General features: G+C 41.5%; 1 protein-coding gene across 1 annotated transcript; it reads right to left on the bottom strand.

Annotated features, from left to right (window-relative positions):
• On the bottom strand, positions 1 to 27,065 carry vps41 (VPS41 subunit of HOPS complex). Its single transcript, XM_056299413.1, has 28 exons — positions 26,898 to 27,065; positions 26,446 to 26,484; positions 14,917 to 15,024; positions 13,381 to 13,458; positions 11,177 to 11,251; positions 10,070 to 10,132; positions 9,825 to 9,890; positions 7,999 to 8,118; positions 7,727 to 7,873; positions 7,537 to 7,603; positions 7,145 to 7,242; positions 6,745 to 6,874; positions 6,492 to 6,607; positions 6,277 to 6,395; positions 5,137 to 5,218; positions 4,811 to 4,903; positions 4,585 to 4,712; positions 4,289 to 4,433; positions 4,036 to 4,077; positions 3,851 to 3,901; positions 3,435 to 3,572; positions 3,275 to 3,329; positions 3,049 to 3,189; positions 2,774 to 2,910; positions 1,223 to 1,322; positions 1,069 to 1,113; positions 890 to 969; positions 1 to 388 (listed from the first exon to the last, which is right to left on the bottom strand). The coding sequence occupies exons 1-28, from the start codon at positions 26,916 to 26,918 to the stop codon at positions 308 to 310; spliced, it is 2,565 nt and encodes an 854-aa protein (XP_056155388.1). The 5' UTR covers positions 26,919 to 27,065; the 3' UTR covers positions 1 to 307.
• Positions 27,066 to 27,318: the final 253 nt, after the last annotated feature.

Here is a 27,318-nt window from a genome sequence, read left to right as displayed (position 1 = left end):
ACATCAACTGGGTTGCTACAGGCAAGCCATATTGACCAGATACGAAACAGTCTGCTTTTATTTGACAGCATTTTATTTCTCAGCATGCAGTTATTTCAACAGTTAACTTAATTACTAGCGAGCAAAAAGAACAAATATTGTATTACACAATTGTTAGATATCAATATACAATTCCAGATCCCAAATAATTGTTTTTGCATTTTGCTGTACAGTTCAGTGAGAGGGCAAATATGATACGTAGGACTGACAGTCAGGGCGGTAAGACAAAGCAACAACAATCGCAGTACAATGTAAGCAAAAGCTCCTGTTACTTTTTCATCTCCAGGATTCCACTTCCTGGTCCTCTCCTCTTAGCACTGCAGATATTACAAAATTGCACCCCTGGAATCTGAGAAGATATAGATACTGAAGTTACAAAATTGTCACAATGGATTATCTGATTTATATAACAATCAGTAATAATAATAATAATAATAATGGGGCCTTGTCGCAGTTCTGAAGTCCAAGCTTTTATGCACAAAGATGACTTGGGGATTTCTTTGCCATCAGAGCCTCTAACCTCTGAAACAATATATCCAAGGAGTCTAGGCTAGCAGAATCAGTATCGCCTTTAAGAGCTCCTTAAAATGTCTTAAGATGCAACTTAATAAACTTTCATTTTCCTTCTTTTAGTTTACATTTGAACGGGTTGGCTACTTTTGTCAGATTCTTACAGCATGTAAATTGCTAGATGTTTACATTAAGTGTATAGCAAATTTACTGTTATCATCGTCAAATCATCATAAATTTGACTGGACATTTTAGAAGGATGTATCTATCACAGCAATGATACGTAAAGAATGAGATGGCAAATGTGAAAGATACGTAGAATGCCAATACTATTACTCACCGCTCCTGCAGATGGCAAACACTCCTTGTGAAACATGTGTCTGCAGTGAAATACCACCATACTATAGGGCTTGGCCATGTCTAAAGAACAGGAGTAAAGATCGGGTGGATAATAAGCATTGTAAACAGATATCAAATGCATAACAGCATGCACATAGAAAAACTCCAGAAAGAGCCCACCTGAGGGCAATATTGTAGCATGACACGATTCACAGATGTTCTCCTCTGAAAAGATGGGGAAAAAAAGAAAAATGTTTTCATGTGTTCAAAATAAAATATATATATATATGTATAGATCTCCATAGCTTCTATATTCACACTAAAATGCACCCACCATCTACCCTGACTCCTTTCATTTGTGTCCTGTGCATCTTCTGAAGCAGAGATAGTGAGTCAGCCACAAGGATCTTTTTGCACCCCTCTCGCAAAAGAATCTTGAGAGGAATCAGAGACAAGGGAGAAAACATTTCAGAGGAAAGACAATCCCTTTGATCTGAGTGGATTAAGACCCAAAACACGAACATAGACATTATGACCAGCTATTCAATGTTAATATTTAATCATCTCATTCTTACAGTTGCAAAAGCATCACCCCAAAACAATTGGTTGAATCAAACTGATTAGCATCTAAATAGCTTTTTAACGTTTGGGCTGTCAGAAAACCTCCAGATAAAGTGAATAGGTGAAAGCTGATGACACCCATCCAGACATCATTTCCAATTTAATCTTTCACATCATAACAGTAACTAACGGAATAGACGATTGACCATTAGTGTGAAAGGGCCAACCTGCAGGAGCCACCTCTGTAATATAACACTGGTGGAGATTAACTTTTAGGTGAAACTGACATGGGACCATCTAAAGTTTTACTGGGAATTGCCTCCTGCAGAGTGTGGACCTGAGTCGGCATACCAGAATATTCCTGCCAAGCATATGTGACTAGAGTACTTAGATATATATCAGTAATGAAAGTGCTTTAACTCCTTACCCTCACCTCATACTGAAGTAGAAACAGAACAGTAAGACCTCTTCTTAGTTTGTGCTCATCTGTATGCGGTTGCTACAATGACCAACTTTCCCTGGGATCAATTATGTCTAATCTGATCTGGCTGGTATTCAAATCACTAATAGTGTTTGCAAAACAGAGCAGGAAAATGTTCGTAACGCAGGAGACAATAATCACTCCAAACTTCTTGGAATAACTCTATCTTTGAGAACTCCTCTCTCACAATTTGCACATTACTTTCAACCATCTTAAATTACCTTGGACTGAATGGCTTGCAAAACATGGTCTGACCCATATCTCTCCTCTGTTACAACACAGACACTGCTGGCACCGTTATGTGTTTCATTGATTTTACTGCCATTTACTAAAAGCTAAATCCTGAAAATTGTCATTTATGTTTCATTTCCTGACACCTATGACACTGGTTATTGCACCGGAGTTCGACTGCTGTTGTAGTATCAGCATCTTACCCACCACTGAATAAAAAAACATATTTGAACCAGAGTTTTAGCAGTTGATGTTGTATTATCTGTAAAGATCTTCTATGAACACTGTCTGCCATACCTGCTTGTTAGCCACAACAATTGCACTTCTTCAAACTTGCTACTACCTAATTCATTCTTTAAGATTTTGCTGTTATGGCAAAGATGTAAAATACTGTGGGCCTTACGTGTATAATTTTTTTCCTGGCTAAGTCTGATCCAACAGTAATTAATATAACAAGTAACTAAAGAAGTGTTCATGATTTGGATATTCATGGATTAGCTATTATCTCAAATTTGCCAGTGAGGAAAGCATCAAAAAGACCATTTTTGCATGTAAATTTTAGGGATTTTAGATGTAATCCAAGGGATTTCAGAGAAAGAACAATATTCTAACCTGGAGATTGTAGTCCTGAAGGATTTTGACAAGAGAATCTCTGAGGTTTGGTATTTCCATGCCCTCTTTTATACGATGAATAAGCAGAATGGGATCCACATGTGTCCCAATATTGTTAAGGAGTCCAGTAATGAATGCTAGAGAGGTAGAGACCAAGAGGAATAAGGGATATAGAAAAAAGGCAGAGGTTAAAAAGAAAAACAGATAAAGGAAAAGTCAAATAAATTCTGTCCAGAGGATAACAATAAATTTGTCGATAGGAGACAGTGACATACGAGGCTTGTCAATGGAGTAAGAGATGAGATCCTCCCAGAGCTCAGCATCATCCTGCTCTTTTGCAAACTCAATAGCCTTGTCCACATCCCCCAGCTCCTCCATGATCATCTGCAGAGCTCGTCTGCAGTTTCCCATCCTGCCTGGGAGCAACATGTTAAATCAGTTTCCTTTTTTATCATTTCAAAAGCATTTTTAGTAAGGAAACAGAAATTAATTGACACTTACTGAGCAGGAAGACCGTCTCCTCTACAAAGTTCCTCTGCTGACATATCTCAAGAGCCTGAACAAGAAAAGCAGAGAGACAGCAACAGAAAGACACTGAAATAGGAAGTGGGATAGGCCTGGTTGTGATGCATGCTACAGTGGCATGCAAGCTATGTCATACCTTCTCAAGTGGGCAGTGGGTACTATCTCTGAGGAAAGGCAGGAGATTAGGTCGATCATACTCAGCATAGAGGCCGATCTGTCTTTCATGGTACTTTTTGCCTTTATGATGGTCCCGCTTGAACAGTTTATGAAGGTACTATGGGAAAAGGATTCAAAAAAGGAGTGGTTGGAATTGATGGCTGGAAGTGTCACAGTGCATCAATGTACCCCATCCGGGCACTGAACCCTAGCCCACATGGGCAGATCCGAAGATGCCCCTGAGATGCTGCTGCCCCACATTCCATGCCTGCTATTTCTCTGTTCCTCCAAATGATACACATATTTGTATTGTGTGGAAAACCTGTCTGCCAACCCAACATCCCCTGGTAGGACAGTAAAGATTTGAACATGAACTTGATCTTGACCTAAACTCACCACATGCAAGAGCTCAGGTCTGTCCCCTAGCTCCTCCACCACTCTGTCCGTCTGTAGCACAGAGGAGAGAAATAGGATGAGTGGATAGTGTATTATTGGTTTTTTCTTTTTTTTCATGTTTGAAATAAAAATCGATCAATCATTAAATCCTTGCTGAAAGATCAAGAGAAATAAGGTACACATACTGATATTTTGTCTTCGTTATCAAGGAGCATATCGACAGCTTTCTGCAACACAACGAGAGAACCATTAGCAAAAAGTATATCAAAAGCTCTACTGTACATGCAATGCGTATCGTATGGATGACAACTTTAGATGGCTCATTTGATAATAACAAAGACAACATAAGACTTCAGTGTATTAGCCTTTGACCTTGAAATGCTCATAGTTAACAGTCATATCCTGTTATAAGTCTATAGTATTTTGCTGTTTCATCACCTCTTTATCAAAGTCCATCAGGAGCACAATCTTGTCCTCTATGGATGAGAAGAGGTTGTGTTTGTGGATCAGTTGGTAGACATCTTTATGCCTCAGTCTGAGATAGATTTCTAACGCTCTGTCATACCGCTGGTCATATGTGTACCTGCAAATGGCATAAGGGGTGAACAACAAACTAACACTCAAAATTTCGAAATCTGCTAAAATTTTCAGTCCTTTCAGTAATGAGTCGTTTATTTATCCAAGTAGGTCCCATGACTTTAAGAGAAGTCCACTACTATTTTGGGGTTACTCACAGTTCAGCCAAAGTAGTGAGAAGCGTGCTGTTAGTCGGGTCCTTCTTGAGGTGGTCTGTGACTGCCTGAACAATGGCCATGTTATTATACAGCTCTCCTGGCCATTCCCGGATCAGTGTGGCAAAACCCTTTGAGGGGAGCACAGAAAGCAGAGCAGACCATCAAGTGACATTTACCAAGCAGTGGATTAACACTGGATAGGCCATCAAATGTCAAGACTAAGTACCTCACAATCCGTTTTGAGAAATTCATGCAAGATCATTTCATAGATTGCCGGCCTAAGACGAAGGTCCCCCCTGGGCAAGTACTGACTGATGGCCTGGAATTAGAGCGGGGCAGAATGTGAGCTAGCCAGCACAATGATGATGTGAGACTGACATCAAAAAGAAGACGGGGGGGGGGGGGAGTATAAGATCTGTGGGAGAAAACACATCACACTGGGACTGTCATATTGCCGTTTTATAAAGTCATTTTAATAGCCAAGTACAATAAATGTACAGTAACTTGTCTCGCTAAAATATGGCCCCTCAAAACATAGGCAGCCTGACCTACCTTTAACTGGCCAATGGTCTTGAACCTGTACACCTCATTCTCCCATAATTCCATGTTCTTACCAAGAACCTTTTGACATTTCCTGAATTTGAAAAAAAAAAAAAACAAATAAAATAAATCCTTCCGACTAACGGAAGACAGTCTATTTTGAATATTTTTAGCAAACAAAACTACAGTTCATTTGTTAATGTGAAGATTATCCAGCTTGTGGAGTTATAAAACCTCTAGTGTCTTTGAATATATAAAAATATAAATGATTAACTAGAAACACGAAACATAAAGATAAGTAATATCTCTTAAGAACAGTTCAAATAATCCATATATAAATAAATCACACTCCACATACTGTCAAACTTGACTAATGGATAAACTTTCATCCATCAATCCAACAGTTATCTATCCATCCATCCATTATCCAAGCCGCCGATCCCAATTGGGGTTGCGGGATGCTGGAGCCTATATCAGCAGTCATAGGGAGGCAGGTGGAGAGACACCCTTGACAGGCTGCCAGTCCATCACCCCCCCCCCCACCCACACACACATACATTCACACCTAATGACAATTTAGTACAGCTGATTCACCTGACCTACATGTTTTTGGACTATGGGAGGAAACTGGAGCACCCGGAGGAAACCCACGCAGACACGAGGAGAACATGCAAACTCCACACAGAGGACAACCTGGGACAACCCCCAAGGTTGAATAACCCCGGGGCTCGAACCCAGGACCTTCTTGCTGTGAGGCGACCATGCTAACTACTGCGCCACCGTGCTTCCACTATTGTCTATATTGGCTTAATTAAATTCAGGATCATGGGGGGCTGGGCGGAAGGCAGGGAGACACCCCGGAGTCACCAGTCCATCACAGTATCCATGCACACAATCACTCACACGCCATTCACACCTATGGGCTATTTGGAGACTCCAATTGACTTCACGTGTGTCTTTAGACTGTGGGAGGAAACTGGAGTACCAGGAGGTAGCCCAGGCAAACACAAAAAGGAACATGAAAATTCCCCACAGACGCGTAGGAGTTAGACCCAGGACCCTCTTGCTGTGAGGTGACAGTGCTAACCACTAAGCAGCTCTGACACCATCGATGAGCTTAAAGCTGTGTAAATAATGGGGAGTCCCCTGTACCTGGCAGCGGTGTCATAATCTCCTTTTTCCACTAAGTGATTGATATAAGCCATCCCAATCTTCTGCACCTCGTGTCGCTTGATGTTTTTGAAGCTGATCTCTGCAGCCATCAGTGCCTCCTGTGAAAGTTGAAATAATTTAGAAATTGTGTACAGAAGAGATGGTAAACTCTTTCTATCCTTTAAAACGAGTCAACGCTGCTCAACCAAGCTGACCTCATACTTCTTCTTTTCAAGCAGCCAGTCAATATGGTCATCCTGGTCTCGCTCCTTGGCCACTACAATGTCTTTTGGGCTGATAATGTAGAAGAGGGATTCTCCCTCTGAATGTTCTGTTGATGAAAATGCATTTCTGTCTTAATATTGGGTACTTTGTATTGAAGTTGACATTTGATGGTAGATACATAATGAAATTACAGCAAAGTAAAGAATGCATGACATTTGCTTCAGGGGGAAGTAATGGCCTTACCGAGTCTGTAGTCTCGACACTCGTTGTCTTGAAAGTTGCGCACAGTCAGCGCATCGGAGGAGATCTCTTCACAGCTCTCTGGTAGGGGCTGGATGATGTCAAGACGAGGCCGTGCTCGGAACTCCTCATCCTGGTCACACACACACACACACACACACACACACACACACACAGAGTTAATTTTATTGAAATAGAAAAGGAAGAAATTGGAAGGCCCATTTTCTGAGACTCAGAATCAGGCCGATCATGCTGACAAAACACAACCAAAACAAACACTGAAGTTGGACAAAGGACAAACAAAAGATGAATAAGTGCTCCAACAGGAACCTGTCAAACACAAAGCATCAACAACATACACAATGAGTAAAAACTCATCACAGTAGCAAACAATAATCGTTACCATATGCTCCGCGTTCTCCTTTACGAAATACAAGGTGACCAGCTGATCTGCCAGGGGCGCCAGGCCACTGATGAAGAACTCGGTGTCAAATGCAGACACTATTTGCAGAAGAACCAAAGAGACAAATGAGTCATAACATATGCCCCCCTATATGTAACATTCATTCCAATTATGCCGTTGGCTGGGTGACAACAAATCAATCCAGTGATGAATAGAGAGAGAGGTATATAGAAGGAGAAGTATATCTCGCATTCTTCAGCGCTTTCACATGGTGGCATATTTAAGGCGCTGTTCTCTCTGCACCATTTGCACCAAGGTAACCAAGATGAATTTCTGTACGCTCATTATGCCTGATGGGAGTGATTTTGAGTGCAATTGCATTTACCACTCACCTATTTCCACATAGCGGCTGGGTAGGTCTCTCATCTCAGTGGGATTCCGCTCTTTCACTGCACATATCTGGAGAAAAAAATATACAGAAAAACACAGAAAAAAAATTCCAGAGTAATTTTTAATATAATTGGTAGTCTCAATGATGAGTTAAATGAGAGTTAATATTGCCTATATCGGAAAAAAACAAACCTTAATAGAGGCGCCCCATCCAACAACGAGAGTGGCATTATCTTTCCAACATAGGCTGCATGGGTACATGTCAGGCCTTAGGCTAACATTATCTCGCAGCACATTGGTGATCCTCTGCTTAGTGCTGATGTCATAGATTTTGACTCCCTAGAAGAGGTCAGCGATAACCCTTTGTCAGCAAAATGACATGTGCTCCAAGCTCAATATGATGTTTTAACAAAACAAGGATTTTTACAAGTCTATATGAAGGTTGACTGTCACAGTGGTCTTACCACATTGTTGGCCCAGGCAATGAGATTAGCTCGCCACTGGATATTGGTGATGGTACCCTCACCCTCATGCAGAACAGATGTCTTCCAGCGGTTTAACCAGTTTCTCTCATAGAGAAGAAGCTTAAGAAAGGGATCAAGAAATGTTTTATTAATGCTCAACCTAAGAATCAAAATGACTTGGTGTCAGAAAGAGCACGTCTCCAGTGCATGTATACCATTTAGGCCCTAGAGGGCAGTAGATGAGTGTTACAAGACCGCAAGCAATGTAGGCAGTCTTTAGTTATAGTTTTATACATAAATTGTGCAGAAGTTTTCTCATTCACTCAGCTAATGAAGAGGTGAAATAAAAAAAAGTACCTCATATGAGGAATTATTCCGTTTCACAGCATTTAGGCAAAGACAATGAAGACACACTGCCATTAGATTACATTTCAATGAGAACGCATTAGCATCATTCAGTGATGGAAGAAGTAATTTTTCAGATTCACCTGGTCAACCTAATGTGCAATTACACAATGGTCTGAAAAACCATACAGAAAGATTTAGAAAAGTCACACCTTTCATAAATCATTTTATCACTAATTTCAATAATAATAGCATCTTTAAGATACAGACCATTTATTATATTATCATTGTTATTAGTCTGGGTACACCAAATGAAAGACATAGGTGCCTGAATGTCAAGCTGCCATGTACTTTTGATTTACTATCTACTTTCTAGCAATAAATGCTCTTCTCCTCAGAGAGCCGTGCAAACTCAGTAGGCTTTACACAGGGGCGTAATTTGAGTTTTGTGTTTCTGTTCTCCGATGAAGCGCTGTTGAGTGGCCATGGATCTTTCTTTCCCAGTGGCAGTTTAAAGCTTTAAGCTATTTTCGGGCTCTGTACATGCTATGGCACAAAACCTTTCACACCGATTAGGTGCATTCTAGTGTCCTCGGTTTTCAAACTCATACACTGTATAATAAAGCAATGTACCTTTTACTACTAAGGCAGTGAAGGTAAGGCAGTGCAGCGCCATATTCTGTTTAATTCAGCAGTTTAATTCAGCTATGTCAATATGACATAGCTTCCTCCACTGTGAGATGATATGACAATGGAGCTGTGGTGACAGACTTGAATTGCCTTTGACAGAATGTGGCTCCCGTTGAGGCTTATTGATTTTCATCACAGGCACCTCGAGGAGGCCTTCAGCACTCGGAAAGGAGAAATCAGTGCCAATTCAAAGAAAATGGCAAAGTAACACTAACCATGGGGATTCACAAAAAAAAACCAAAAGCGTTTCCTCAACAGGGTTGTAGTTATTTTGGCATACTTTATTGATGTTTTTACATTGGTACTATGCCACCAGTCTGTGTGCATAAATATATTTGGCAGTGTAGCACATTTGGAATTAACTCTGAAACCGAAAACACAAAAACTTGTTAGAAACACTGTCAACCTCCCATGTGCAAGCAAAGACTTTCCTGAAAGAGACCACCATGTATGCTCGGAAATCCTAAGACTATATACCCACCTGATAATGACATCTATTTGCTGTGCTTGTGAAGCATTGCCTTTCAAACACTGTTGAGGGAACAGCACTTTGTGAAAATGGGCCGCTCTCCCCCGAGAGCACTCCAGAGAGGAGACGGAAAACTAAGAGCCTTTCACACCAGACAAAGGCCCTTGTGCCGCCTTTAGCCAAGCCAAGGCAGGAAGGTTCACAGGTTTCTGTTTCACCCGCACAAAATCACCATCATCTATGGTGCCAGGACTTCCCGTAAATGGTGAATCACTGTGCATAACAAGTGGATGGGCATTGATGAAAATGTCTTTCAACCTACCTTGTTGCCTCCGGTGACAAACTGCTTGTAGTTGGATTTGCTAAACTGAGGATGCAATGCCACCACCTACAATACAGTACAAGAATAACTGACCACGAATCTTTCACACACAGGTTGGAATGTGATTATTTTTTTTACAGCCAAATTCTTCTGCTTGCAGCACATAAGACATTGTATGGGTGGGAGAGTTACATTTTCAAAACTTGCCTTATTTTTCCTGACAGAAAAGTTAGAAATCAACTTACTTTGACAGGACAGTCAAAGTTCTCGTGGAAGCCCTCTCTTGTATAGAGTCCAAATACTTGAACCTGAAAAATAGAAAAGACAGAATGCCAAGCACAGGTGAAGACTCAACGTTTCGTCTTTAATTGCTGTGTCTGCAACTGTCGGAGGCCAGCAGGGGAAAATGTGGTCAGAAAAGACTTTGATTGGCTCCCAAGGTCTCTGCTGGCTCACCAATTAGTAGACGGGTTGATTCTTTGAACCCTCCAGGGGTTAAAAACTAGGGTCCTAATCTTTGATTTAACTGCCACCTCAGTCGGATACAGCAGACTCTAATGCACCTGAACTAGCATACAACAGCCAGTGAGCTTCCGTCCAAGGAAAAAAAAAATGAAGATAATTTTTTTTTTCAAAAAAAGGAATAACATCATGCTCTGCTGCAATCTCCTTTTTGAACTGCATCAGCAACTGAGGATTATGCTAGATCTCGAAGGATTAACAGTCAACTGAATTGGTTGAGGACAAACAATTGCTGTGGCATCGATTTTAATTGTCAGCTCCACTTTTTCTGCGACAAGATCTTGCTTTTTTGCCGCCAGAGTGTAAGGGAAAGGGTTGGGGTAGATATCAGAGAGCATATCGTGAATGCAAAATCCATGAAGGATGGTGGTAATGATGAGACAAGATAACAGCAAGGTGGAGAGCATGGAGAGGGTATCCATTGACATCTGATGACTGAATGACAGCTCGGTGGAGACGAGTGCGATCCTTCCCTTACTCTTCAAAATGGGCCATGAGCTTTTTATTAATCCAAGCATCGTGAAGAAATTTGGATTTATATGTAGCGATATGGGTTAGATAAAACCCCCAGTTTATCTTCTTAGAAGGACATGCATCCAAAAAAATAAATAAAAAAAATCCCCTTTTAGAAGTCACTAGGGGGATAACCAGAAACCCACCAAGTTCCACATTATTAGCATAGCCTTTAGCACTGAAAATATGAGTTTTATTGGACTAATAATCTCAGGAAGATGAATTCTGAATTGTGGCAGATGAAAAATACTGATTGTTGCTACTCTACAGCAGGCCCAAGCATCAGTAACTGCCACCAATGTGCAGAGAGATCTCACCTTTCCATCCTCCGAACAGATGCCCACATGCTCTCCACTTTCATCCAAGCTGATCTGGTTGATCTTCACCGAACTCTGTGGAGACAGGATATCATAACATCATTTCTGGTGGCAGGCAAATAACCGGGTGGCTGGCCAGATGACATTTTATCATAGTGAAATGCCATAAAGTGAAAGGCAAAAGTAGTGCTCACTAATATGTACCATTATCCTGCATGGCTCAAAGGGTAGAGCAAGACACAAACACAGAGGGTTTGGGGCTCAAATTCCCCTCGGTGGGACATGAAGTGTACACACTTATGCTACAGTAAGGCACTGTGGAAAACATGGGCAGGCTAACCTTTACCCCAACACTACACTATATTGTTAAATACCTATCCTTACACAGTTACCTTGAGACCTAAACCTAAAACTAAATGGTAGACTGAAAACCGCGCTGTTGAATTATTATAATTTTGTCACTACCACCACTAATTTTCGATTTTTTTTTCAATAATATATAACATGTGCTCTTAGGGCATGCAATTCCACATATTATTTTCCTGTGAAACCATATTGTATATTTTTAGTCTGACACCATATTCATGAAAGGCAGTTTAACTGTTTCTTTCAGGTAATAACTTGGATAACTGGGACATTAAACTGTAACCGGTCCTTTGAGCTACAAAAAAAAAATCATAAAAAAATTGTATTTCTTATCAAAAGAAAAAAATAGAATAACCAAATGGAGCACAGCACGCTTGACTGCTTGTGGAAAAAAATGTAATTTTGCACCACTGTCAATGTCAGATTTGTATAAATTTTAGGATAATGTTAAAATATGGGTTTGAATAGGGAAATTTGCCCACCCCCACCCAATGCATCTTTATGGGGCTTCACCTGGATATCAGTCTGACTTGCACTCGCTCAGTACAGTGAGGATTACAGAGGATGAAGCTTATTTGCTGCTGCACAAAACTTCCCTTTGAGGATGAGTACATTTATTTCACCTTAATCGCTGTAGAAATATCCTGCCCTCTATTTCATTTTCTAGATTAAAACCCATTTTCCTTCCACAGCTGTGTCACTTCAGTCAGGTCATCCAATTAGTGAATTAGCAGGGTGCAAATTCCCATCATGATGCATGACACCGAATTTAGCATTTTCCGAAGGCATCTTGGGAATACGAAAAATCTGGTGATTTTTCTAAACATCAAGCCTTAATCCAAATTTACCAGGATAACATTGAACAGTTATTGCATGATTTGCGCCGACTCAGCTTGACAGCCAGTACACAAGTGTTTCGAAATTGTAAACTTACTTTGTGGCTGACTGATATTGTGCTTATACTGGTTTAATATTTATCTTGTTACAAGGTGTTTGCAGACTACATGGTATGCAAAAGAAAACTCCGAGTGGAAAATGTACACATTAGTGTCTTCGCTCGGTCAAATTTGTGTTGTGTTTACTGACTTTGCACAGTGTTAGTGGGAGAGCTTGATTACAAAGCAAGCTGAATAAGATACAGAGGGCAGGAGAGGAATGATGTAAAGCAGAGCGGGCCAATGCAAAAGCTTTGATTTTTTTTGGTCCGTTAGATGTTATTTTCCAGCATTCCACTTCAATCAGGTTTTTTGACAATCTGAAAAATCCATTTTTTCTTCTTTTGTCACTTCTTTTTTCTTTTTTTGTAATGATTTGACAGTATACTGTATTCTGGCAGACACAAGAAACACTTACACTCATAAGTAACAGTCAGTCACAGTAAACAGGAGACTGAGGTGGGACCGTGGATGACAATTCATGCAACTCCCAGCCATATATATTGAAAATAAATGGCCTTTTGCAGGGGGAATGTTATTTGCAAAATTTGTGTTTAAACTACAGACTGTTCCACTGGTAAGTTACAAAAGTATATTACAGTCAATATAAGTATGACATGAGTATCTAAAGATAGCTTACATAAGGAATACACCAGCATTCATGTATGCAACGGGGCCATTATGAAGCTCCTGTTTTGCATTGTGGGCTAGGGTTAAAAACTAAAACTAAAATTGTTCCAATCTTGTGGGTAGAAAATGTAGTTGTGTAACGCAAACAAGTACAATAAAGAAAATCAATAAAAAAAACGAATGACAGCATAATTTGTAGTACTGCTTGGCCCACAAATACTTATTTAGCCACACAGTGCCTGATTAACTTGAAAAAACTGGTCAAATACTCACAATTTCAAACTTCTGAGTTACATTTCCTTGGATGTCCAGGAGGAAGACCTTTCCAAAATGAGTGCCCAGGGCAAGAAACTAAAAATAAGACAAATATTAAGTAAATTAATCCAAAGGCCACAACAAAACAACAACTCAGGATTTAGAATAAAATCCAGTGCTGACGAAGACTGTTGCAGGTAATGAAAAAAAAAATCTCTTGGAACTGGAGGGAGGTGGGTAAAAGCTGGAATTCAGCAGGCTTGGAGGCAAAAACTGTGAAATTACAGGGGGTGGAAAAGCCCTATTTATTAAAGCAGACAGTGTGAAATGGTTTTTTTTTTCTCAAATTAAAATGCTTAAACATAATAAATGCACTGTACATCAGGCTTCTTCGCATGCTACTTGAAACCAAAGCACCTCCCTTTCCCACCATAAAGTCATTATTTAAACTTAGCAGCAACTGGTTTTCCATGATTTTTGCCTCAGCAAGACAGTGTTTGTGTGTGGTGTGTGTGTGTCCCCACTGGGACAAAAAAATTATAGAAACTGGAGGCTTTTGGCATTAGATTAAGTGTTTGTTCTTTCTTCCACCCGGCCCCTGTCCCTGTCCCTCCCCCTAATCCCCCTCCCTTCTAGGCCAGCATGTGCATGTGCGGTGAGCCCACCATGCTTCAGTGCAGTCTATAATGAAATGCTTATATTTACAGGCACAGCTGAGCATGTCAGACAGAGCCCCTGCAATCTCCCCAAATAAAATAACAAAAAATAAATAAATAAAGGGCTCAACCTTGCGAGGCGGAGCGACTTTTAAAAGGATTTATCAGAATGGAATTGTTCAAATGAAATTCCGATTCAGCCACTTAAAATATGAAGCAACATAAGGCAGTATGGGTTTCTGGTGAATTCGTGGTCCTGGGAGTTTGGTATGGCACGGACGCGCGTGATCACATATGTAGCTGGACGGCAGACGGCACACACGCACAGGAAGTCCCAGGAAGAAAAACGGTCAGATCAAATTTAGGATTTTAGCAAAGCAAGGGCTCTCTCTCTCTCTCTGCAGCACGGTTGCTTCTTTTTAACTCTAAGTACGTGGAGGGGTGAAGGAGAAAAAGGAGTAAAATGTCTCAAAGTAAAAATAAATAAGCCAAAATCAATAGCGGTTAATAAAACATCAGGGTAGGAGACATAACGAGGTGTGACTCGTGCTCTGCTCAAGCATGCACAGGCACCTCCAGTGCCACAACCATTAACCATCTCGCCCGCCTCTAAAAAATATCAACAGTCGACTGATAAGAGGACAGGAGTGAAAAATATGGAAGACTGGGAATAAAAAGAAGAAAAGACAATGGCGTTTTGGTGCCTGCTGATGTACCTCCCTGAGAGAAATACAGGCAAGGTGTGAAAAGAATGGCCTGTCTTTCCAGAGTGACTAGAGGAGACGAAAGCGGACCTGGGATAGCACATCTCTGAAACGTGCACAAAAACCATATGAAATACAGTGGGTCCGCTCAAGACTGAATGCCCACGGGGGCTAAGGAGGATTATAACCTTTACCTTGTCATGGACGGTCATACAGCTGGCTGCATCTTTCTGGAGAATCTCCGTCACACCGTTGGAGAGCCTCTCGTACTTTAGTTTGGGCTCCTCCTCACTGTCTTCCTCCTGTTTTGGAACAAAAAACTGTATGTGAACCCACATGACAAGACTATCTTAAACCAATGAATGAAAAAACATGAAGAATTCCCTGCTCCTCCTGTCCATGCCCGCAGCCTTGTCCTTCCCTCCGCTTCAACACAATATCAACCCTGCTATTGATGAGCATCGGTCCACTATTCCTGGGCCAGCTCACCGCGGAGCCGATTTGGGTGCAACATTTATAAAGAGACTGAAATGGCATTTCACTGGTGTATAATTATTATAAATCTCTAAAACCTGACAAAAGTCATTGTATGCCAAGCGCTGAGGCAAGAGAAATCAAAGATTAATTGCCTATCTCTATTAACACTAGCAGATAACCAGAGGTTCAAGGTCACTGTCCTCTGGAGAAGCCACTGATGAGACCGTTCGCTGAGCAGAGCAAGCTACAGAAGAAACGTCAGTTTTGAGTAATATTGTACAGAGCCAGTGCCAATGGGTTGAGATCATCTCAATTTAGAATACCAGTAACTCAGCGTGTTCCTAGATTTTTTTTTATCTATCGCCATCATCGTAAAATAAATGGGGATCTGCCTTATTTCAAGATTTTGTCACTCTTCTCAAGGAAATCCAATATCGTGTAAAAAGAAAAACAAAGTATGAAATCACCTCGCTATTTTCTCCAGTTGTCTTAAATAAAGGTTTTCAGCAAAATAATTGATTAAAATACTTCTTATTTTTTTGTGGGCCCAAACTAAGAGTTTGGGAACACCATGGATGCAGAAGATTGGCCAGATCTGATGGGGGAGTTTTATTCCATACATGCTTTCTCTGAGTGCACTGATCTTAAAAATGAAATGGAAACGATGCAAGTTTTCACTGTATTTTTTTAAACTGTATTTTTTCTGTAGATACAGTTTAAATGGAGAGCCTGTAAGATCAACCATGGTTGCACTCCAACTATTTACAACCACAGACAGGACTTCAACACACATGGTATTACATTCACAATGCCCACAAGAACTGACACTGGTGCTGCACTGCACTGTGGCCACCATGAAGAAATGTATATGTAAAGAGAGAAGGCCATGTATGTGTGTATCAGAGGAGATATGCACAGAGACAAATTCCAATTACCTTGGGTAAAATGGACAATAAACTAATCTCAGTATACCCATAACACTATTACCCTAGCAACAACCATGAATTCAGACTTCCCATAAGCCATGCATTGTGCATTCTACTACACTATACGTTCTAGGGCAAGCTAACATCTGCACCCAGTCACAGCCTGAATATTACTCATAATTCAGTTTATAACCAATGCTGCACAGTCTGTGGCTGCACAGAGAATGCATCAAGTCAAAACATTGTCTATCATTATGTGCTACTGGGTTGGAGGTGGAGGGTAATAGCGTGGAAAACAATGTTATTTCAAAAAGCAATCCTTCCCCACTCTACAATGCTATCGATAGGCTATTTCCGGTGTATTCTGGTTGTGAGATTTCGGATGTAAGGGCATTTGTCATGGGTTCAAAGCCATATAAAACAATATAGACAAACATTAATCCCCAAAGAGAAGCAAGCTATTTTCAAACTTTTGCCATTTCTTGTAAGTGCATCTTTGTTTTGTCAACCATTGAGTTGGCTTTTGCACTGTTAACCATTTTTGCAACCAAAAACACTTTTCCTGTTGGGACATTTAAAATGACTTGACTGAGCAAACCCGTCTCTGTTTAGAGTATTGTTTGACTTTTAAAGGGAAATGCAAAAATACACTAGAGGGATATAGGCTATGTTATGATAGTTATGACACTGTAGATCGATATAACAAAACACACACACACACATACTACATATGTATGCATTCACATATACCATCATATATTAATTGCAATTTAATTATAATGAAACACACACACACACACACACACACACACACACACACACACACACACACACACACACACACACACACACACACACATACACATATATATGTGTGTATTCCAGGTTCTCGACCCTTGTCCATGAACATCTTGTTCCAGTAGCCCATTTCTCATCAGGTTGCCCTGGTTCCCCAACACCTGACGCAGACCTTGTTGACCTGGGCGACGTCCGAGCCGGTATGACTCTATTCATGTTACTCTCACTCATATCTGAGCACACATAGTAGCACTTAATAGCAGGGTGTAAAATTCTAGCTGGGAAAGTGTATACTGAAAGGCATAACCAAATGGCTGGGATAGTGTACAGCAGCGATGGCTAACCATGTGCCACGGAGAGCCATGTGTATGCAGGTTTTCATTCCAGCCGGACTCCACACCAGGTGATTTCACTGATACATTCTTCCTCTTTGGTTGAAGGGTTGCTAATCAGTGAAATCACCTGTTGTGGAGTCCAGCTGGAATGAAAACCTGCATACACATGGCTCTCCGTGACACATGGGTAGCCACCCCTGGTGTACAGGAACATCTGTACTGAATACAGACTGGAAGTCCCCAAGTCCAAATGGGAGACTCCGCCAAAGGTGGTTGAGAATGACAGAGCGAAGATCCTGTGGGACTTCAAGTTCCAGACTGACAAGCAGGTGCTGGCTAACCAACCAGACATTGTAGTGGTCGACAAAGAACAGAAGACAGCAGTAGTGATCAATGTAGCAATCCCAAGCGACCGCAACATCGGAAAGAAAGAGCATGAGAAGCTAGAGAAATACCAAGGGCTGAGGGAAGAACTAGATCAGATGTGGAAGATGAAATCCACAGTAGTCCCAGTGGTAATAAGAGCATTAGGGGCTGTGGCCCCCAAACTGGGAGAGTAGCTCCAGCAGATTCCAGGAACAACATCTGAGGTCTCTGTTCAGAAGGGTGCAGTCCTAGGGACAGCTAAGATACTGTGTAGAACCCTCAAACTCCCAGGCCTCCGGTAGAGCATCCAAGCTTGAGGAAGACACACACCACCCGAAAAAGGGTGAGAGGGAGATTTATATATATATATATATATATATATACAGTGCTGCTTGAAAGTATGTGAACACCTTGAGCAGTTTAGATTTTTCTGTTGTTTTACCATGATTTTCTTATTCTATCATCACCAGTTTTTATGTATGAAATGTCAGATATATGTTTATCAGTTGCATGTACTTGTTTAGTGGGACTTGTTTAAGTAGCCCAAAAACTACATGAAACATGGAATTAGTGTATGTGCAAAAGTAAGTGAACCCCCAGCTGCATTGGTTAAGTCAAGCAGGTAACAGACTCGAGTGAAACACATTTGGGTGCTTAATTAATCATTTAAGCAGACCAATGAAATGAGACATCCTTGGGAAAGGGTTTGGCCTGCATTAATTAAAAGAGAGAGGAAACCAACCAAACCACTGTGGTCCCATACAAATCAACAATGCCGAGAGCAAAGGAGATATCCGAGGACATGAAGAAGAGGGTAGTGACAGCCCATCAGTCTGGGGAGGGATATAAGACCATCTCCAAAAGATTCCAGCTCCATCCATCCACTGTAAGACAAATACTTTACAAATGGAGGGCCTTCAACATGACAGCAGCTCTGCCTAGAAGTGGACGCCCATCAAAACTATCACCCAGAAGCACCAGAAAAATAATAAATCAGGTAAAGGCCAACCCACACATCACCTCTAGAGAGTTGCAGACCTCTCTGGTAGCATCTGGGACAAATGTGCATGCGTCTACAATCAGACGAAAATTGAATAGCCATGACATTCATGGGAGGGTTGCTAGAAGGAAGCCTCTGCTCTCAAAAAAGAACAAAGCTGCCCGTTTCAACTTTGCCAGAGAGCACTTGGACAAACCAGAGACCTTCTGGAAGTCCATTCTCTGAACAGACGAGTCCAAAATAGAATTATTTGGTCACAATCAAAACCAACATGTTTGGAGAAAAGCCAACACTGCATATGAAGTAAAGAACCTCCTCCCAACAGTGAAGCATGGTGGTGGAAATGTAAAGGTCTGGGGCTGCTTTTCTGCTTCTGGACCTGGACGACTCCATATTATCCAAGGAACCATGAATTCTCCGGCATATCAACAAATTCTTGACCAGAATCTCCTGCCATCAATCAGGGAGTTGAAGCTGGGACGAAAATGGATTATGCAACAAGACAATTACCCAAAGCATTCCAGCAAAACTACAAAGGAATGGCTTCAGAGAAAGAGGATTCGTACTCTGGATTGGCCCAGTCAAAGTCCGGATCTTAATCCAATTGAAATGTTGTGGCGAGACCTGAAGAAGTTGGTACATACCAGATGTCCCTCCAACCTCTCTCAACTGGCTGAGTTCTGCAAGGAGGAGTGGGCAAAAATCCCCATAAGCAGATGCGAGAGACTGGTTAGTGGTTACAGAAGACGTTTGGTTGAAGTAATGGCTGCAAAAGGAGGAGCCACAAGTTACTAATACAAGGGTTCACATACTTTTGCACATGTTAAATTTTCAGTTTTTGTGAAATAAACTACCTTTTTTGAATTAAATAATGAAAATATATCTCTTTTTGTGTGTGTGTCCATTATTTGGAAGGTGTGCTTTACAAATTGGGATTTGGATGTATGTGTAATAAGCTTATTTTAATGTTTTTTACAAAAACAGTGACCATGTCTGGAGGGTTCACAAACTTTCAAGCAGCACTGTATATATATATATATATATATATATACACTCACTGGCCACTTTATTAGGTACATCTTGCTAGTACCGGGTTGGACCCCCTTTTGCCTTCAGAACTGCCTTAATCCTTCGTAGCATAGATTCAACAAGGTACTGGAAACATTCCTCAGAGAGTTTGGTCCATATTGACATGATAGCATCAGGCAGTTGCTGCAGATTTGTCGGCTGCACATCCATGATGCGAATCTCCCGGTCCACCACATCCCAAAGGTGCTCTATTGGATTGAGATCTGGTGACTGTGGAGGCCATTTGAGTACAGTGAACTCATTGTCATGTTCAAGAAACCAGTCTGAGATGATTCGAGCTTTATGACATGGCACGTTATCCTGCTGGAAGTAGCCATCAGAAGATGGGAACACTGTGGTCATAAAGGGATGGACACGGTCAGCAACAATACTCAGGTAGGCTGTGGCGTTGACATGGTGCTCAATTGGTACTAAGGGGCCCAAAGTGTGCCAAGAAAATATACACCATTACACCACCACCAGCAGCCTGAACTGTTGATACAAGGCAGGATGGATCCATGCTTTCATGTTGTTGACGCCAAATTCTGACCCTACCATCCGAATGTCGCAGCAGAAATCGAGACTCATCAGACCAGGCAACGTTTTTCCAATCTTCTATTGTCCAATTTTGGTGAGCCTGTGCGAATTGTAGCCTCAGTTTCCTGTTCTTAACTGACAGGAGTGGCACCCGCTGTGGTCTTCTGCTGCTGTAGCCCATCTGCCTCAGGGTTCGACGTGTTGTGTGTTCAGAGATGCTCTTCTGCATACCTCGGTTGTAATGAGTGGTTATTTGAGTTACTGTTGCCATTCTATCAGCTCGAACCAGTCTGGCCATTCTCCTCTGACCTCTGGCATCAACAAGGCATTTTCGCCCACAGAACTGCCACTCACTGGATATTTTCTCTTTTTCGGACCATTCTCTGTAAACCCTAGAGATGGTTGTGCGTGAAAATCCCAGTAGATCAGCAGTTTCTGAAATACTCAGACCAGCCCGTCTGGCACCAACAACCATGCCACGTTCAAAGTCACTTAAATCACCTTTCTTCCCCATTCTGATGCTCGGTTTGAACGGCAGCAGATCGTCTTGACCATGTCTACATGCCTAAATGCATTGAGTTGCTGCCATGTGATTGGCTGATTAGAAATTTGCGTTAACGAGCAGTTGGACAGGTGTGCCTAATAAAGTGGCCGGTGAGTGTATATATATATATATATATATATATACACACACACACACACACACACACACACACACACACACACACACACACACTGATCAGCCCAAACATTATCATTATGACCACTCATCGGTGAACCGAATGACATTGCTCATCTCCATACAATGGCACATGTCAAGGTCTGGGTAGATTAGATGGTAAGCGAATGATCAGTTCTCATAGTCAACGTGTTGGATGCAAGAGAAATGGGCAGGAGTAAAGACCTGAGCCACTTTGAGGCTGTTTACACCTGGCATTAATATGTGTCTTGGGTGATCTGATCAGAAGTGGTCTGCTCTAAGTACAGGTGTTAATGCACCCAATGCATCCTCAATGTGTCTTGAGATTCAATCACTGAGGGTGGCCTGGGACGCATTTCTCCACATTGCATTTGAAATGTAAATGCACATGTCCCAAGGCGCATTGAAGGTCCACCTTGCCTAGTCAACTGAAGTCGTCTGCGCAGGCCAAAGTACATACTCATTTGCGCGCCAGCTGCGTCATAAAAGTGTGAAACAAGGAGAAGCCACAACAACTTCACAGAAGAAGATGAAGAAGAAGAAGAAGAATTGTCTCTCGCCAGTTAAAAACAACACACATTTGGTCTTTGCAAACAGAAATTATGTATATGTAATTTTTGCATATAGAGCGGGAAAGTAACATCCGATCACAAGTGGTCACTCGAGACGCATGTGGAGACGCATTCAAATGCCAGGTGTGAGCTGACATACTTAGAGCTGTCCACTTGTGATTGGATCATCCAAGACGTATGTTAATGCCATGTGTAAACAGCCTCTTTGACAAGGTCCAAACTGTTATGGCCAGACGACTGGGTCAGAGCGTCTCTGAAACAGCAAGGCTTGTGGGGTGCTCCCAGTCAGCAGTGGTGAGTGCCTACCGACAGTGGTCCAAGGAGGGACAAACCACAAACTGGCAACAGGGTGTTGGGTGCCCATGGCTTACTGATGCGCAAGGGCAACAAAGGCTATCTCGCCTGGTCCAAACCAACAGAAGGTCTACTGTGGCACAAGTCACAGAAAATTTTAATGATGGATATGGGAGGAACCATCAGGAGGAGCGACTGTGATGCTCTGGGCAGTGTTCTACTGGGAAACCCTGGGTCCAGCCATTCATGTGAACATCCATGTACCACCTACTTCAACATTGTTGTAGAACAGTATGCTCTTCATGGCAACAGTATTCACTGATGGCAGGGGCCTCTTTCAGCAGGATAATGCGTTGCACACACTGTTCGGGAATGGTTTGAAGAACATGATGAAGTGTTCAATGTGTTGCCCTGGCCTCCAAATTTTCCAGATCTCAATCCGACTGAGCATCTGTGAGATGTGCTGGACCGACAAGTCTGATCCACAGCGGCTCCACCTTACAACTTACATGACTTGAAGGATCTAATGTTTTGGTGCCAGATACCACAGGACACCTTCAGGCATATTGTAGAGTCCAAGCCTCGACCGGTCGGCAGCAGCATATTAGCTCCTTCATATCTTTCCGAACCCCTTCATAGCCACATACACTCCTCAGATCCTCTTCTGCTCTCCAATTCACTACACCATCGGCCGGCCCACTTGACTACCATGGGGTCTAGAGCCTTCAGTCATTCTGCCCCCGCCTATGGAACTCTCTCCCACAAGACATTCACAACACTGACTCTCTTTCAACCTTCAAATCCCATCTAAAAATGCACCTTTTCAAACTGGCATATTCAGTTTGATCCATGCTTCATTGAGTTTTGTGCAGATGATGATTTTACACTTATCTGTTGTATTAACTTTTTATTGTCTACCCTGCTTTGTTTTGATTTTATGCTGTCTGATACAGTGCTGCTTGTTTTTTAACTGTGTTCTGTAAGGTGTCCTTGAGTGCTCTGAAAGGCACCCACAAATAAAATGTATTATCATTATTATTATTATTATTAGGCAGGTGGTCATAATGTTTTGGCTAATCAGTGTCTCTACCTATCTAGCTATCTATCTATCTATATATATCTATCTCTATATCTCTATCTATCTATCTATCTATCTATATATATCTATATATCTATATATATCTATATATATATATATATACACTACCGTTCAAAAGTTTGGGATCACATTGAAATGTCCATATTTTTGAAGGAAAAGCACTGTACTGTTCAATGAAGATAACTTTAAACTAGTCTTAACTTTAAAGAAATACACTCTATACATTGCTAATGTGGTAAATGACTATTCTAGCTGCAAATGTCTGGTTTTTGGTGCAATATCTACATAGGTGTATAGAGGCCCATTTCAAGCAACTATCACTCCAGTGTTCTAATGGTACAATGTGTTTGCTCATTGGCTCAGAAGGCTAACTGATGATTAGAAAACCCTTGTGCAATCATGTTCACACATCTGAAAACAGTTTAGCTCGTTACAGAAGCTACAAAACTGACCTTCCTTTGAGCAGATTGAGTTTCTGGAGCATCACATTTGTGGGGTCAATTAAACGCTCAAAATGGCCAGAAAAAGAGAACTTTCATCTGAAACTCGACAGTCTATTCTTGTTCTTAGAAATGAAGGCTATTCCATGCGAGAAATTGCTAAGAAATTGAAGATTTCCTACACCGGTGTGTACTACTCCCTTCAGAGGACAGCACAAACAGGCTCTAACCAGAGTAGAAAAAGAAGTGGGAGGCCGCGTTGCACAACTGAGCAAGAAGATAAGTACATTAGAGTCTCTAGTTTGAGAAACAGACACCTCACAGGTCCCCAACTGGCATCTTCATTAAATAGTACCCGCAAAACACCAGTGTCAACATCTACAGTGAAGAGGCGGCTGCGGGATTCTGGGCTTCAGGGCAGAGTGGCAAAGAAAAAGCCATATCTGAGACTGACCAATAAAAGAAAAAGATTAAGATGGGCAAAAGAACACAGACATTGGACAGAGGAAGACTGGAAAAAAGTGTTGTGGACGGATGAATCCAAGTTTGAGGTGTTTGGATCACAAAGAAGAACGTTTGTGAGACGCAGAACAAATGAAAAGATGCTGGAAGAATGCCTGACGCCATCTGTTAAGCATGGTGGAGGTAATGTGATGGTCTGGGGTTGCTTTGGTGCTGGTAAGGTGGGAGATTTGTACAGGGTAAAAGGGATTCTGAATAAGGAAGGCTATCACTCCATTTTGCAACGCCATGCCATACCCAGTGGACAGCGCTTGATTGGAGCCAATTTCATCCTACAACAGGACAATGACCCTAAACACACCTCCAAATTGTGCAAGAACTATTTAGAGCAGAAGCAGGCAGCTGGTATTCTATCGGTAATGGAGTGGCCAGCGCAGTCACCAGATCTGAACCCCATTGAGCTGTTGTGGGAGCAGCTTGACCGTATGGTACGCAAGAAGTGCCCATCCAACCAATCCAACTTGTGGGAGCTGCTTCTGGAAGCGTGGGGTGCAATTTCTCCAGATTACCTCAACAAATTAACAGCTAGAATGCCAAAGGTCTGCAATGCTGTAATTGCTGCAAATGGAGGATTCTTTGACGAAAGCAAAGTTTGATGTAAAAAAAATCTTATTTCAAATACAAATCATTATTTCTAACCTTGTCAATGTCTTGACTCTATTTTCTATTCATTTCACAACATATGGTGGTGAATAAGTGTGACTTTTCATGGAAAACACAAAATTGTTTGGGTGATCCCAAACTTTTGAACGGTAGTGTATATATATATATCCCATCCCATTAGCCAAACCGCTTATCCTGCTCTCTTAGGGTCACGGGAACGCTGGAGTCTATCCCTGCAGTCATTGGGCGGCAGTCATTGGCATATATCTATATCTATCTATCTATCTATCTATCTAATATATATATATATATATACACACCCCTCTCAGTACAGTAGTTGCGACCTCTCACTGTTTTTAACCAGTAAATCTGCTTTCAACCAGTCACAGCAGCAATGGAGAATAGGAGAGCTACATTGCAGTAGCTCAAGTAAATAAGCTGCTTTCAGCCATTCAGAAGACACATACAGCACAGTCCATGATGCTTGTTTCCCTGTGAGTGTTAGTGTGTTTAAGTACTGACTGCACTGTGTACACACAGAACATGGAGTATAGGGGGTCTTTTTATCTACAAGTCCAGGATTTTCCTCTTTTCACTTTCCTCAACCCTTAACATTTTTGTCTAGTGCAATGCAATTGCCCACAGCAGCCTTTACTTGACTTTTCATGCTGTGCAGGCACTTTATAAGACAAGCCCCCCTTCCTACTACCTGAAGTGTTAGGCTATATTTTATTTAGCCTACCAGTGATTCTCAGAACCATATTAATACTGTTATATGCTAGAGTTCAATCATAATACTGATAGATCCAGAAATCTATCTGTAATTCATGAGTGCTTGACAACTCTCAGCACCTGACAAAGATCCTTCTGGGATCAAGCATTGTCAATACAGGTTGGCTATGTGTTAGAGCCCTTGAGTAAGCAAGCTCTATTTCAATTCAAAATCATCCATGCTTGACAACACCACACAGCTCTCTGACACGGACAATATATTACTGATGATGTGTTTGTACATCAGCAAACTGATGCAACAGCATGACAATTTGGGTAGAAGAAAATTTCACAAGAACAAGAATGTTCAGTCTTTGTCTTCAACAACTTCTTAGACACTGAAAAACAACTTCTTGCAGGCCAATACACCTTCCTCCACTTCCTTCCTCCATTGCACAGAGGTGAAAAATTGTGTATTAAGGAATGTCGTAGAAGAGACTTAGGTGCTCCTGGCCTTAATTAATGCGCTTCTTACGTTGACTTTATATAGTATATAACGTTGACCATGACTGTAACTGTATATAGTATCAACTTAATCTTTAGTATTAACTTTACTTAATAGCATAGACTGTATCACTGACTGCATATGTAAAGTATTGGTTGTTTCTTTGACTGTATATGTATATGGTATAGCCCACTGAACCAAGCATCATGTCTTGTCAAATCAAAACATCCAAGTAGCCTACCATCTACAAGTGACCAATTTACTAAGCCCCAGAAAAATCTCATTCACCAACATCAGTGTGCATACACACATGCAAACGCACACACGCACACGCACGCACGCACACGCACACACACACACCTCCAAGAGACTGCAATCTCTCAAGACAAACGTAAATGGATGTAAATGTATATATTTACTGACAAATACAATAACATCTCCAACGCTGTGATAATGTGCTTATATAACGATTATGCTGAGTAAATCACAAATTTGGAATGTGTGAATATTTTATTGGGTTGATAAGACTGCCGATTTCTCAGTAAATACAACAAACTCCCGGTGAAATCTGGCACACCAACAAGGAGTACTGGGTGGTGCAACTGGGTGGTACGCGGATCAGTTTGAGAACCAATGGTACAGACTATCTTTGTCTGTCTACGTATATAGTAGTGACTGTATGTATGTATGTATGTGTGTGTGTGTGTGTGTGTGTGTGTATAGTAGCGACTGTATATTTATATTGGAGCCGAGGCAAGGGTGTTTCTTACCTCAGATTCATCTGTGAACTCGTCACTTGATTTCCGCTTCTACGAGGAAAAAGAGTTTGCATGAATTGAATCAATCGATGGGGGTGTTTTTTGTTCTTATAAAATACAACGCTGACAACAGTTTCACAATAGGAGTCTGATGACTTTAATGATTCTGTGTTTGGTTTGTTTTTTGTGTGTGAAATATTGGCAGCACAGAGATATAACGTTAGTAATGGATTTGATGAGACGTTGGAGTTGGCCGTTTTTGCATCGTCAGCTACACCCCGGAAATGACATTACTGTAACAAATGTATTTTCGACCTTCTGACCAACGCGGCATCTAAAAGTCGTGCGACGGCACTCGATATGTAGCAATAACCGATCCATCACCCGGCCATCATTATCCGTGGACGCCAAAGGGAGCGTCGCCGCAGCTAACGTTAGCCCGCTAACGTTAGCAAGCTGCTTACCTGATCTTCCACTTCGGTCATCTTGATATAAATGTCCAGATGCGTTCAATTATTTGCACATATTTGGATATTATATACTTAGAAGTGGACACAGACTACGCATATGCCTTGAAGCTATATATTCAGTGAAATAGTCTTTGTTGACAGACGCTGCTCGCGCTGTCACGAGTAAAGTCACATGATAGAAACCGGACCGCGGTGCATTGTGGTCATAGTAGTTTTCCTTGTAGACGTCGCTCGAACTCGGTGGCGACGCCGAACAAAGATGACAGTGTTGACCGGTTAATTGATTTATTTGATTATACTGTAGCGTTGTTGCAGTAATTTGAAACGGCCCCCCAGTGTCGGTAAAAACCAACCAGAAAGCTCGTAAAGAAGGCGGAATGTTCTCCCTTGTTCTGCAGGTGGTTGAATAAACCCC

Source organism: Lampris incognitus, chromosome 19, assembly GCF_029633865.1.
Source record: "Lampris incognitus isolate fLamInc1 chromosome 19, fLamInc1.hap2, whole genome shotgun sequence".
NCBI lineage: Eukaryota > Metazoa > Chordata > Actinopteri > Lampriformes > Lampridae > Lampris > Lampris incognitus.
The sequence above is the reverse complement of the archived record's forward strand: the minus strand, read 5'-3'. Positions and strand labels throughout refer to the sequence as shown.

Excerpts from the sequence above, each read along its gene's own strand:
- vps41 (XM_056299413.1), bottom strand. The coding sequence starts at position 26,918 with ATGACCGAAGTGGAAGATCAG. Across the intron at positions 7,604-7,726 it reads GATGGGGCGCCTCTATTAAG|ATATGTGCAGTGAAAGAGCG; the intron begins GTTTGTTTTTTT and ends TTTTTTCTCCAG. Across the intron at positions 4,904-5,136 it reads AGACCATTGGCCAGTTAAAG|GCCATCAGTCAGTACTTGCC; the intron begins GTAGGTCAGGCT and ends CTCTAATTCCAG.